Genomic DNA, 13,285 nt, shown 5'->3' with positions numbered 1-13,285 from the left:
AAGGCAAATGAAAGTAAATGTGCTATAATTAAAGAGAAAATTGAGAGTACTTACAATAGAGAAGCAAAATCAAAGATCAAAGCTTGCTATAAAATGCTACAATGGAAATGGAAATTAAACCCTAAGAGAGCAAAGCTACACTACTCCTACTCCTACTATATGAAACTATAAAAAATAAAATCTAAGTCCTCCCCCCTTTTCAAATGTGTTGATATCCCCTTTATATAGCCTTCTATTTTAGCCTTCCAGCCTTCTAAAATGGGCCAAGAGGCCTCAGAATTCGCGCAGCACGTGTTTCATTAATGCAATCACGTGCAGGGACCTGTGCGGACGCACATATGCGTGCATCCGCACACTCGCCTGAAAATTGACCTGTGCGTACGCACACATGGAAATCCTCGCTTGTGCGCACGCATGCAGGGCTGTGCGCACACACACTTCGCTCTGTGTGCTTTTCCTTATTTTCTTTATGTTTTTTTCCTTGTACATGCTTTCTTCCACTTTTGCCTATCCATTCGTGTCTAATTGACCTGAGATCACTCAACAAACATGTCATGGCATCAAATAGAATAAAAGTGGAATTAAACTGCTCATTTCAAGCACAAAATTGTATGTTTTCACATTTAAGTCCAAATTGGGGATCAAACACAAAAGTATGCTATTTTGGTGCTTAAGTGTGAGTTCATGTGCTAGAATCTATCCAAATTGAGTCAAAATATATCATCAAATATGGACTCATCAATTTCCCCACACTTAAACAATAGCATGTCCTCATGCTAAACCAACAAGGAAAATGATCAAAAGGGGCAACTAACTTATTGGATGCAACCATCTATATGCATGTGAGTATATTATATATTATCTATATCTATATATCTATCTATGTATCCTATTGGTTTGGTGAAAATAGACAATAAAATTCCACGCAAGGGTAATAACGTATAGGGATAAGCAAAGAATTAACTCAATGCACACAAAATCTATTGAATTGATTTAGGTTTCAAAATGAAGCAACTTGCAAGAATGCATGATAAGAGGACAACTACTTTTATTGATGTAAATGAAGACTTAACAAACAAAAGCATTTTCTTTCTCAATTGAAAACAGAAACTCAAAGGACTCATAAAAGGACTCTAAATCATAGGAAAACTAAACAATAACCAACATATCAAATAAACTACAAAACAGAAATTCAAAAATAAAATTTTTAACCATGGGACTCAACAACCTTGTATTCTTTGAGCAACTTCAATACATATGCCCTTTCCCTTTATCCTTTTTCTTTAAGGAGGACTCATCACCATCCTTCTTCTTGGATGCTCCTTCTTGTGCAGGGGTGTTTCTTGGCTTCCAAAAGTATAGCCTCCTCATATAAGTTCTTTCATCCTTTTTGTGCTTGGCTAATATCTCTTCTTGCCTAGCACTCAGCTTTTCCATACCTTGCATGAATGTTGGATAACTGGGGTTCAAGGTGGCTGGTGTGGATTTTCTAACTACAGATTAACCGGCAAGTGCACCGGGTCGTACCAAGTAATACCTTACGTGAGTAAGGGTCGATCCCACGAGGATTGATGGATTAAGCAACAATAATGTTCGATAGGCTTAGTTAGACAAACAAAAAAATGGTATTGAGATGCACTATAAAAGACATTAAACAATATAAAGAATATTGAAGAAAGGCAAGTAAATACTTTGGAAAAAATATGGAGAAGATAGTTAAGGCTTCAGAGTTATCTATTTTCCGGATTGACTTTTCTTATTAACTATTTTAATCATGCAAGATTTAATTCATGGCAAACTACATGTGACTAGACCCTAATTCCTTAGACCTTCTTAGTCTCCTCTAAAATTCATCAACAGCCAATTCCTTAGTCAATTAATTCCAATTAGAGGGTGATGATCAAATTCCAGTTTATATACCACAAAAACTCTAATTACCCAAGAATAAAAGAATTATATGTCACGTATCCCGTTAAATCCAGATAATTAAAATTTAGGAGAATTTGTTTTCAAGCTGTTGTTCAAGTAAAGAGCTTTTCCAAGTTATACAAGAACTCAAATAGAAAGAGGGTCATACTTCCGTTCCACCCAAATTCATAAGATAAAGAACGAAAATAATTCTTAAATATAAATCAAGACATGAATTAAAATAGAGAAACAATAAAATCAATCCATACAATAGATAGAGCTCCTAACCTTAACAATGGAGGTTTAGTTGCTCATAGAAAGGAGAAAATAAGGATTCAGGTAAAATATACTGAGTTCCAATCTGATGGATCTGAATCCCCTAGGGAAGGAAAGTTTTCCCCTTTTATAACTAATCTTAATAAATTTAAAATCTATCTTTAAAACTAAAATAATATCTTTTTCTATTTTTAAAATTTGAATTTAAATTAGAATTAATTATAGCAATCAGCAAATCTTTAATTGATGGATGAGGACCACTTGGCTTCACTAGGATCCACGCCTAACTTGGGCTTGGCAGCATGAATTAGAGTTTGGTTGAGTGAAGCTGCACCTAACTTGGGCTTTAGTGCGCCTAACTTGGGCTTTAGTGCGCCTAACTTGAAGTGGGCAGGACCAATCTCGCGTATTGTTGTTGTGTCTTGCGCCTAACTTGAGAAATCTCAAGTTAGGCGCAGCCTTGGCAGCGAGTTCAGAGAAGAAGTATGAACTATTATATATCGTTGGAAAGCTCTGGAAGTTAGCTTTCAAACGCTACTGGAATCACATCCATTGGACCTTTTTAGCTCGAGTTATTTAGGTTTGAGTACAGAGAGGTCAGAGTTGACAACATCATTCGCCTTCATCTCTTCTTCTGCAGAAACTCCATCAAATCCAGCTGAATGCTACCTAAAATAAACAGAATTGCACAAGACTCAAAGTAGCATCTATAGTGGCTAAAAGATAATTAATTCTTGATTAAACTCAACAATTTAAATGCAAATTCACTAGGAAAAGATAGGAAAGATGCTCACGCATCACAACACCAAACTTGAATTGTTGCTTGTCCTCAAGCAACCAAAACTAATATAAGCTTAGGATGTGAATTTGCATGAGAATAAGAGTTCGATTAAGCTCATGTCTCTTCTTATAGTGGGGTTTACAACTGCAATCCTGAATAGTTTTGGCATCTCACTTTATCCTTTGAAGTTCAGAATGATTGGCATCCATAGGAACTCAGAATTCAGATAGTGTTATTGATTCTCCTATTTCAGTATGTTGATTCTTGAACACATCTACTTTATGAGTCTTGGCCGTGACCCTAAGCATTTTGTTTTCCAGTATTACCATCGGATACATAAATGCCACAGACACATAACTAGGTGAACCTTTTCAGATTGTGACTCAGCTTTGCTAGAGTCCCCAGTTAGAGGTGCCCAGAGTTCTTAAGCACATTCGTTTTGCTTTGGACCATGACTTTAACCGCTCAGTCTCAAGCTTTTCACTTGACACCTTCACACCACAAGCACATGGTTAAGGACAGCTTGATTTAGCCGCTTAGGCCAGGATTTTATTCCTTTGGGCTCTTCTATCCATTAATGCTCAAAGCCTTGGATCCTTTTTACCATTTGCCTTTTAGTTTAAAGGATTATTGGCTTTTTCTGCTTGCCTTTCTTTTTCTTTTTTTTCTTTTTTTAATTTTTTTCTCGCAAGCTTTGTGTTTTTCACTGCTTTTTCTTGCTTCAAGAATCAATTTTATGATTTTTCAGATTATCAATAACATTTCTCTTTTTTTCATCATTCTTTCAAGAGCCAACAATTTTAACATTCATAAAATTCACTATAAAAAATATACACTGTTCAAGCATTCATTCAGAAAATAAAAAGTATTGCCACCACATCTAAGTAAATGAGACTACTCTTAAAATTAAACTCAAATTCTCATGTACTACATCTGTTCTTATTTCTTTTTTATTTCAAGTTCAGTGGACAATACATGAGACATCTTTCATAATTAAAGCACTTAACAGAAAATTAAACTAGAACCTATGAATTTACTAATAAAGGATCATGCAATAAACCAAATAAAGTAGCAGGAAACCGAAACATAACATAGTAAAAATGGGAAGGAATAAAAAATGAAAGGAACTAAACCACCTTAGTTATCCTAGTGGTTGTTTTATTCTTCAGGTTGTGTTCCTCCGTGAAGATGATTTGCCTCCCTTTGGTGCCATTAAAAATAAACAGAAAACCCTTAAGCGAAGCGTCAACACCAAACTTAAAGGTTTGCTTGTCCTCAAGCAAAGAAGAACTGAGGTGTCCGATTCCTGTGATAAAATAGCTGCATGATCAGAGAAACAGTAAAAACTCAATAAAAATTTAAGTAAGAAAACTACTACTACGAAAAGTACTAAGGATACAAAATTATCGGGTTGCCTCCCGAGAAGCGCTTTTTTAACGTCACTAGCTTGACGGTCAGCTCCTCTAAGGAGGAGGATCATAGGGGCTCAGCTCTTCACCCCTTACTTTGAACTTCTTTCCTGTGTCTCCATAAATTAGCTTAATATGCTCCAGAGAAAGGATTCTGTTTACTGTATAGATCCACACTGAATTCTTAGTCAACACCACCTTCATTCCTGGGGAGAAACCTTCAGTGGGGATCTTCTTGTTTCTCCATCCCCTGGGTATTTTCTTCTTTTTGGGAACCTCCTCTTTGGTGGATGATGCATTCCCAACACCAAACTTAGGTTTGATGTCAGGAGGAATTTTATTGATTGTCACCAAAGAAGGTTTGAGCTGCAATTTCTGCTGTGCATCATCAGGGGGTTCTTGAAGGTTTGGATCAATAAGCTCAGTCTGCATGCACCTCTCTTCTTCACTTGTTGAATGTACATCTTTGAAGACATGAAAGACTAGTTGCTCATCATGCACTCTAAGCACTAATTCACCCACTTCTACATCAATCAGAGCTCTTCTAGTGGCTAGGAATGGTCTTCCTAGAATTATAGAGGCATTCTCATCCTCCCCTATGTCAAGAATCACAAAATCTGCTGGGAGGAAGGACTTACCCACTTTGACCAAAATATTCTCCACCAATCTGTATGCAGGCTTCATGGATTTGTCTGCCATCTGTAATGCTATCTTTGTGGGTTGTGCCTCTTGGATTTGCAGCTTCTTCATCACAGATAAGGGCATTAGATTTATGCTTGCCCCCAGATCACATAAGGCTTTCTCAAAGGTTGTGCTCCCAATGGTGCATAGAATTTGAAAGCTCCCTGGATCTGGCATCTTCCTTAGCAAGTTATTCTAAATGATGGCACTGCATTTTTTAGTCAGGACCACTGTCTCATCTCCCTTTAAAGGCTTCTTCTTTGACAACAGCTCCTTCATGAACTTGACATAGAGAGGCATTTGCTCCAAAACCTCAGCAAAAGGAATATTGATTTGCAACTTTCTGAAAACTTCCAAGAACTTTGAAAACTGCTTGTCCTTGGTCTCCTTTTGAAGTCTCTGAGGATATGGCATTTTAGGCTTGTACTCAGGAGCCTTTAACAATATAGGATAGTGTCAAGAGAGTCTGGGAATGGGTTGTCTGCACGCTTTGGAGGGACATGCTCTACTTCTTCCTTCTTCTTCTTTGGAGCTTTTTTTTCAACGGGCTCCTCACTAACTTGTGCTTCCATACTTGCCACTTGTCCATTTATCAAGGTGATAGCCTTACATTCCTCTCTTGGATTTGGAATTGTGTTACCAGGAAGGCTATTAGTGGTCCTCTGATCAATTTCATTAACTATTGTGGCTATTTGACCCATCTGAATCTCCAAATTCTTGATTGATGCTCTGGTTTCCTGCACAAAACTCTTCATCATCTCCCAATTAGAATCTTCTTGGGATTTAGAGTTTGCCTGCTGAAGTGATTGTTGCTGCTGAGACTGAAATTGGCGGTTATTATAATTGTTCTGTTGGAAGCCGCCCTGAGAATTATTGTTGAAGTTCTGAGGTCTCTGAGGTTGGTCTCTCCACCCAAAATTTGGGTGATTTCTCCACCCATGATTGTAGGTTTGAGAATAGGGATCATTATTGGGATTTCTAGGAGCACTCCCCATGTAATTGACCTGTTCAGAAGGGGATTAAGTATAATCATAATTATTATTTTGCACAAAATTACCTGCCATGTTATAGGAGGCCTCTTGAGGTGGATTTTGGGTGTTGATAGCTGAGACTTGCATGCCACCCATCTGCTGAGTAAGTAGATTTATTTGCTGAGACATAAGCTTGTTCTGAGCAAGAAGAGCATTAACAGCTTCTACTTCCAGCACGCCTCTCTTCTGAGAGGTCTCAGAGTTCACAGGATTCCTGTTAGATGAGTATAAATATTGGTCGCTAGCAACCAATTCAATTAGCTCAATAGTCTCCTCTGGTGTCTTCTTCTTGTGCAATGAACCACCTGTAGAAGCATCTAAGCTCATCTTGGACATCTCACCCAAGCCTTCATAAAAGATATCTAGTTGGGTCCATTTGGAGAATATGTCCGGAGGGCATTGCCTAGTCAGTAGCTTGTATCTCTCCCAAGCTTTATAAAGAGTTTCACCCTCCTTCTTCCTGAAGGTCTAAACCTCCAATCTAAGCTTAGTCAGCTTCTTTGGTGGGAAAAAATTAGTGAGAAACTCTGTAACAACCTTTTTCCAAGTATTCAGACTCTCCTTTGGTTGGGAATCTAGCCATAGCTTTGCTTTATCCCTCAGAGCAAACGGGAAGAGCATGAGTCTGTACACCTCTGGGTTCACTCCATTTGTCTTCACAGTATCACATATCTGCAGAAAATCAGATATAAACTGATTTGGATCTTCATGAGGAAGTCCATGATATTGGCAATTTTGTTGCACCAAGGTGACCAATTGCAGCTTCAACTCAAAGTTGTTTGCAGCTATAGGAGGCACCACAATGCTTTTTCCATAGAGATCCGTAGTAGGGGCAGAATAAGAGTCAAGCACTCTCCTTTGTTGATCATCCCCATTTGAATTTACCACATTGGCATTAACAGCATTATTATTATCCATAGTGGACTCTGTAGCCTTGTAAAGTCTTGCTTGTTGCAAACGCCGCCTGAAAGTTCTTTCAGGTTCAGGATCAAAGTCTAAGAGATGTTCCTTGTCTCTGTTCCTGCACATAAACAAACAAAAAACAAGAAAAGATGGAAATCTCTACGTTAGAGTGTAGAGAATTCCTAGTGAGGTAACCTGTGTAAAATAATAAGATAGAAATACTAAATAAATAAAACAGAAAATTTTTGAAAATGATAATTGAAATTAGACAAAATTTTTTGAAAATTAACAGAAAAAATAAACAAAAAAATTAAAATGAAATTAAGTAGGTGACACCAAACTTAATTTCAGAATTATGGAAAAATACTAGTGCTATTTATTTATTTAATTTTTTTTAAAGACAAAAATAAAATAAAACTAATAAAATATAGAAAATAAAAAAATAATAAAAAAATAAAACAAAACAAAAATAAAAATAAAAAAATGAAAATAAAATAAAAAATTAACGATCGGACGAGATTTAAATAAAAAATTAAAAGAAAGTAAAAAAAAAAAGAAAACAGGGGACAGGGGGCAAAGGACATGAACGAAACAATTAGGGGAGGGGGTACAAGTAAAAGAACAAAAGAAAGAAGAAAAAAATAAAAAAGAAAACAAAACGGAAAGAGAAAAAAAAAAGAAACGAAAGTAAAAGAAATAAAAAGAAAAACGGGGTAGGAGAGGGGTGAACCGAAATAAAGAAAGACAAAAGAAGAACAATTAAAAAATAAAAAAAAATCTAATTAAAGTAAAAATTATCTATTCTAAACAATCAAACAACGAATAGTTGTTAATCATTATCAATCCCCGGCAACGGCGCCAAAAATTTGGTGCGGATTTTCTAACCACAGATTAACCGGTAAGTGCACCGGGTCGTACCAAGTAATACCTTACGTGAGTAAGAGTCGATCCCACGAGGATTGATGGATTAAGCAACAATAGTGTTCGATAGGCTTAGTTAGACAAACAAAAAAATGGTATTGAGATGCAATATAAAAGACATTAAACAATATAAAGAATATTTAAGAAAGGCAAGTAAATACTTTGGAAAAAATATGGAGAAGATAGTTAAGGTTTCAGAGTTATCTATTTTCCGGATTGACTTTTCTTATTAACTATTTTAATCATGCAAGATTTAATTCATGGCAAACTACATGTGACTAGACCCTAATTCCTTAGACATTCATAGTCTCCTCTAAAATTCATCAACAGCTAATTCCTTAGTCAAATAATTCCAATTAGAGGGTGATGATCAAATTCCAGTTTATATGCTATAAAAACTCTAATTACCCAAAAATAAAAGGATTATATGTCACGTATCCCGTTAAATCCAGATAATTAAAATTTAGGAGAATTTGTTTTCAAGCTGTTGTTCAAGTAAAGAGCTTTTCCAAGTTATACAAGAACTCAAATAGAAAGAGGGTCATACTTCCGTTCCACCCAAATTCATAAGATAAAGAACGAAAAAAATTCTTAAATATAAATCAAGACATGAATTAAAATAGAGAAACAATAAAATCAATCCATACAATAGATAGAGCTCCTAACCTTAACAATGGAGGTTTAGTTGCTCATAGAAAGGAGAAAATAAGGATTCAGGTAAAATGTACTGAGTTCCAATCTGATGGATCTGAATCCCCTAGGGAAGGAAAGTTTCCCCCTTTTATAACTAATCCTAATAAATTTAAAATCTATCTTTAAAACTAAAATAATATCTTTTCCTATTTTTAAAATTTGAATTTAAATTAGAATTAATTATAGCAATCAACAAATCTTCAATTGATGGATGGGGACCACTTGGCTTCACTAGGATCCACGCCTAACTTGGGCTTGGCAGCATGAATTGGAGTTTAGTTGAGTGAAGCTGAGCCTAACTTGGGCTTTAGTGTGCCTAACTTGGGCTTTAGTGCGCCTAACTTGAAGTGGGCAGGACCAATCTCGCGTATTGTTGTTGTGTCTTGCGCCTAACTTGAGAAATCTCAAGTTAGGCGCAGCCTTGGCAGCGAGTTCAGAGAAGAAGTATGGACTATTATATATCGTTGGAAAGCTCTGGAAGTTAGCTTTCTAACGCCACTGGAATCACGTCCATTGGACCTTTGTAGCTCGAGTTATTTAGGTTTGAGTGCAGAGAGGTCAGGATTGACAGCATCATTCGCCTTCATCTCTTCTTCTGCAGAAGCTCCATCAAATTCAGCTGAATGCTACCTAAAATAAACAGAATTGCACAAGACTTAAAGTAGCATCCATATTGGCTAAAAGATAATTAATTCTTGATTTAACTCAACAATTTAAATGCAAATTCACTAGGAAAAGATAGGAAAGATGCTCACGCATTAGTGGCCATAGCATTACACAAGTGATTCAGCTTCGCTTGTGTGTTTATATCATACTGCCTCCTTGAAGTGGTTCTAGCCTCATAAAGATGCCTAAATTCAGCAAGGTTCCTCTGTTGCACTTGATTTTACTCCATGATTTTGTTGAGGCTACCTTGCATCTCTCCCCAGTAGAATTGACCTTGTTGCTCCTCATGTACTCCATACTCCATTGGAGTTGCTGGATACTTTCTTGCATTTGGTCCCATTGTTTCTGCTGCTCCCTTAGTTGACTTACATCTTCTATCAAATGGTTGATGTCTCCTTGCATTTGGTGAATATCTCCTTGCATTTTCTCCCAGTTGAAATCTTTAGGGAATTGTGGAAATGGTGCTTGAACATAAACTTCTTCTTGTTGTGGTGGCCCTTTTGGTCTTGGCACATGAGCTCTCTACTCCCTTGCTTTTTGTAGTGGGTTAATGGCCACCACCTTTTTCATCTTTTTGGCTGTGATTGGTTTGTCCTGCTCAACCAAGGTCTCATCAATTACCTTCTCCACTCCAGTCCCATCACAAAGCCTTTGAATGATGCTTGGGAATGCAAATCTTGTGCTATTCTTGGTGCTCTTCAACACCCTATGAATATTGTTGGCTATCATCTCCCTCATATTGATGTTTTTCCCTTTCATGATGTTGTAGATTAGTACAACTCTTTCCAAAGTAACCTCCGAAGTGTTGGAGGTAGGGTTGAGGGATCTCCTCACAAAGTCCAGCCACCCTTTAGCTTGAGGGCACAAGTCTCTTCTCCTTAGTTGATTTGGCCTTCCATCCTTGCAATTAATCCACTGGATATTGAGGACACAAATCTTGTTCAGAATCTCATCAAATCCAGGATCAAGTTGCTTCACCCTTTCTTCATAGCTCCGGGTAGAGCTTGTTCGCCTCACCTCTAGCATCCTCTCCAAGTTTTCAGGGCTATAATCAACGCTCTTCTCCCTCACATAACTTTGGTAGTCATACTTCTGCCCAGGTTGAGGGATAGCATTGGCATAAAATTCCCTTACTAGGCTCTCCACCACTTTCTTTGGTGGGTTGCAAAGGATAGCCCAGCTTCTATTGTTGATTTCTACATTGATCTTCCTATGCTCATCTTTCCCAAGTTAGAAGCCAACTTCAGGGATTATTTGCCTCTCACTCACCCACCCATAAAACTGATTTTGGTGGAAGAGTGAGAAGAACTTGAACTCATTGTAGCTTGATGAGCCAGAGCCAGCTTCCTTAGTCTTTCTTTTCTTTGAAGTGGTGACTTTTGGTGGTGCCATTTGGTTGTGATGAAAGGGTTTGAAAGAGTGATGAACGGATGGAGAAAGGAAAGAAGGAAAGCAAATCAAAGGTTTAATCCAACACCAAATTTAGGACTTGATTGTCCCAATCAAGGAAGCAAGAATAAAGAAAGAAAGAAGGATAGAAAGAAGGTAAAAAAGAAAGGAAGCCAAGAAGGAGAGATAGGAGAGTAAAGGTGTCGGATGAGAGGAGTTTGAAATGTAAAGAAGAGGGTTGGGTGAGTGCATTATATAGGTGTGAGAGGAGATATCTGAAAGGTGGGAATTGATAGCAAAATTGAATGTTTTCCCACTTGGGAGTGGCGCCCAGCGTGGAGAAAGGCACTAACCCTATCTCTTCAGCTTTTCTCAGGTTTTTTTCTGAGTTCCAAAGTGTGAAGTATACTTTGACTCCTTGACTTGATGAGTGATCAATGTCACGTGGGCCCTACTTCTTCCTGAAAATTCAGTTACAACCCTCATTAGTGATTAAAAATTACTTCAAATTCCTCTTGTTAAATTATATTTAATGGGTGTCTCTTGGACACCAAACTTAGATTCATTGCATATAGTTATTTTGGTCTCATGATTGGACTTTATTGTATACATTATGAGTAGAATAAATTTAAGTCCTTCATACTCTTCCACTTCCATCTCATATGTACACAATTAATTATCCCTTTCATTCATCCCACCAATATACCATATGCATTAGGATATAAATTAATTGGGCTGAATGTTGATTGCACGTGTGGATCTCTCTTGGCGGTGGCCATACCAAACTTAGTTTTGGGCTTACTCTTAAAATCAATTCAGTTTTGTCATGTAAGCTCAAAGTAAGTGGGTTGGTGGCCACACCAAACTTAGCTTTTTAGCTAGTTTCTCAACCTAATTAACATCCTATATTGTGGCAACCAAGGTTGCACTTTTAGCATGCTAAAACTTTTTAAAACTTAAATTAAGGACACTATCAACTAATTAACTAGCAAATGAAACTGAAAATTAAACAATCTAGGTGACTAAACATAAACTACTCTAGAAAGCATGAAATTGAAAGGATATGAGTGTTCGGGTGCCTCCCAACTAGCACTTCTTTAACGTCATTAACTTGACGATCTTTCCTCTTCAGCTGAGGTTATAGTTCACCCTTTGCTCATCCAACGAGTCCCCCAACTAGTGCTTAAGCCTGTGGCCATTGACAGTGAAAGTCCTCTGTGTTTTGTCATCTATAAGTTCCACATGACCATAAGGAGAAGCCTTGATGACTGTAAATGGTCTAGACTATCTTGACTTCAACTTTTCTGGGAAAAACTTGAGCCTTGAGTTGTACAATAGCACTTTTTGACCTTCTACAAACTCTCTTTTTGTCAGCTTTTGATCATGTCATTTCTTTGTTTTCTCCTTGTAAATCTTGACATTTTCATATGCTTGAGATCTGAATTCATCTAACTCATTGAGCTGTAGCAATCTTCTTTCCCCAGCAGCTTGATTATCAAAGTTCAACATCTTTAGAGCCTAAAATGCTCTATGTTCAAGCTCCACTGGTAGATGGCAAGCCTTTCTAAACACCAATTGGTATGGAGACATGCCAATGGGTGTCTTAAAAGCTGTTCTATAAGCCCACAATGCATCATTTAGCTTCGTGGACTAATCTTTTCTTGAGTTTCCAATAGTCTTCTCAAGGATTCTCTTGAGCTCTCTATTTGAAATTTCAGCTTGACCATTGGTTTGTGGGTGGTATGAGGTTGCTACCTTGTGCTTGACACCATATTTTAGGAGGAGTGTCTCAAGTTGCTTGTTGCAAAAATAAGTTTTCCCATCACTTATGAGAGCTCTTGGAACCCCAAACCGGCTAAATATGTTCTTTCTCAAGAAATTAATCACTACTTTGTTATCATTTGTTGAAGTAGCTATGGCCTCTACCCATTTTGACACATAGTCCACAGCCACCAATATGTAACTGTTTGAGTATGAAGGTGGGAATGGTCCCATAAAATCAATTCCCCAAACATCAAATAACTCCAACTCTATGATGAATCTTTGTGGCATTTCATTCTTCTTGGGTAGGTTTCCAGCTCTTTGACATTCATTGCACCTTGTCACAAACTCCTTTGCATCTTTGAATATTGTGGGCCAAACGAATCCACATTGCAACACCTTGGCTGCAGTCCTTTCTCCACTAAAATGTCCTCCATAGATAGATTCATGGCAATGCCAAAGGACCTCTTGTCCTTCCTCATGAGAGATGCAACTTCTTAGGATACCATCAGCACATTTCTTGAAGAGGTAAGGATAATCCCAAATGTAGTGCTTGGCATCATTGATGAGCTTCCTTCTCAAGTGCTTGTTGATGTTGGAAGGTAACTCTCTAATGGCTTTGAAATTGGATATATCTGCGAAGCATGGAGTCTCTTGAATAATCATCAATTGTTCATTCGGAAAGCTCTCATTTACCCCAGGGCTATGTGCTTCATTCTCTTCATGTGGGATCCTTGATAGGTAGTCAGCCACATTGTTCTCTGCTCTACTTCTATCCTTAATTTCAGTGTTGAACTCTTGGAGTAACAAGATCCATCTTATCAATCTAGGCTTGGACTCTTGCTTGGTCAGCAAATATTTAAGAG

The 13,285-nt window shown here is 37.5% G+C and overlaps 1 protein-coding gene across 1 annotated transcript in view; it reads left to right on the top strand.

The window, feature by feature from the left end:
- The window catches only part of LOC148565705 (uncharacterized), a 32,865-nt gene extending 23,127 nt beyond the window's left edge, over nt 1–9,738 (top strand). Inside the window, exon 2 of the mRNA XM_088487217.1 lies at nt 9,703–9,738. Within this exon, the coding sequence (XP_088343343.1) occupies nt 9,703–9,738 (36 nt within the window). The remainder of the gene's footprint in view (nt 1–9,702) is intronic.
- Nucleotides 9,739–13,285: the final 3,547 nt, after the last annotated feature.

This window comes from Arachis ipaensis, chromosome B5 (genome assembly GCF_059453495.1).
Source record: "Arachis ipaensis isolate K30076 ecotype BB chromosome B5, ASM5945349v1, whole genome shotgun sequence".
Taxonomy (NCBI): Eukaryota; Viridiplantae; Streptophyta; class Magnoliopsida; order Fabales; family Fabaceae; genus Arachis; species Arachis ipaensis.
Note: the sequence above shows the minus strand (reverse complement) of the source record. Positions and strands in the feature narration are given on the sequence as shown.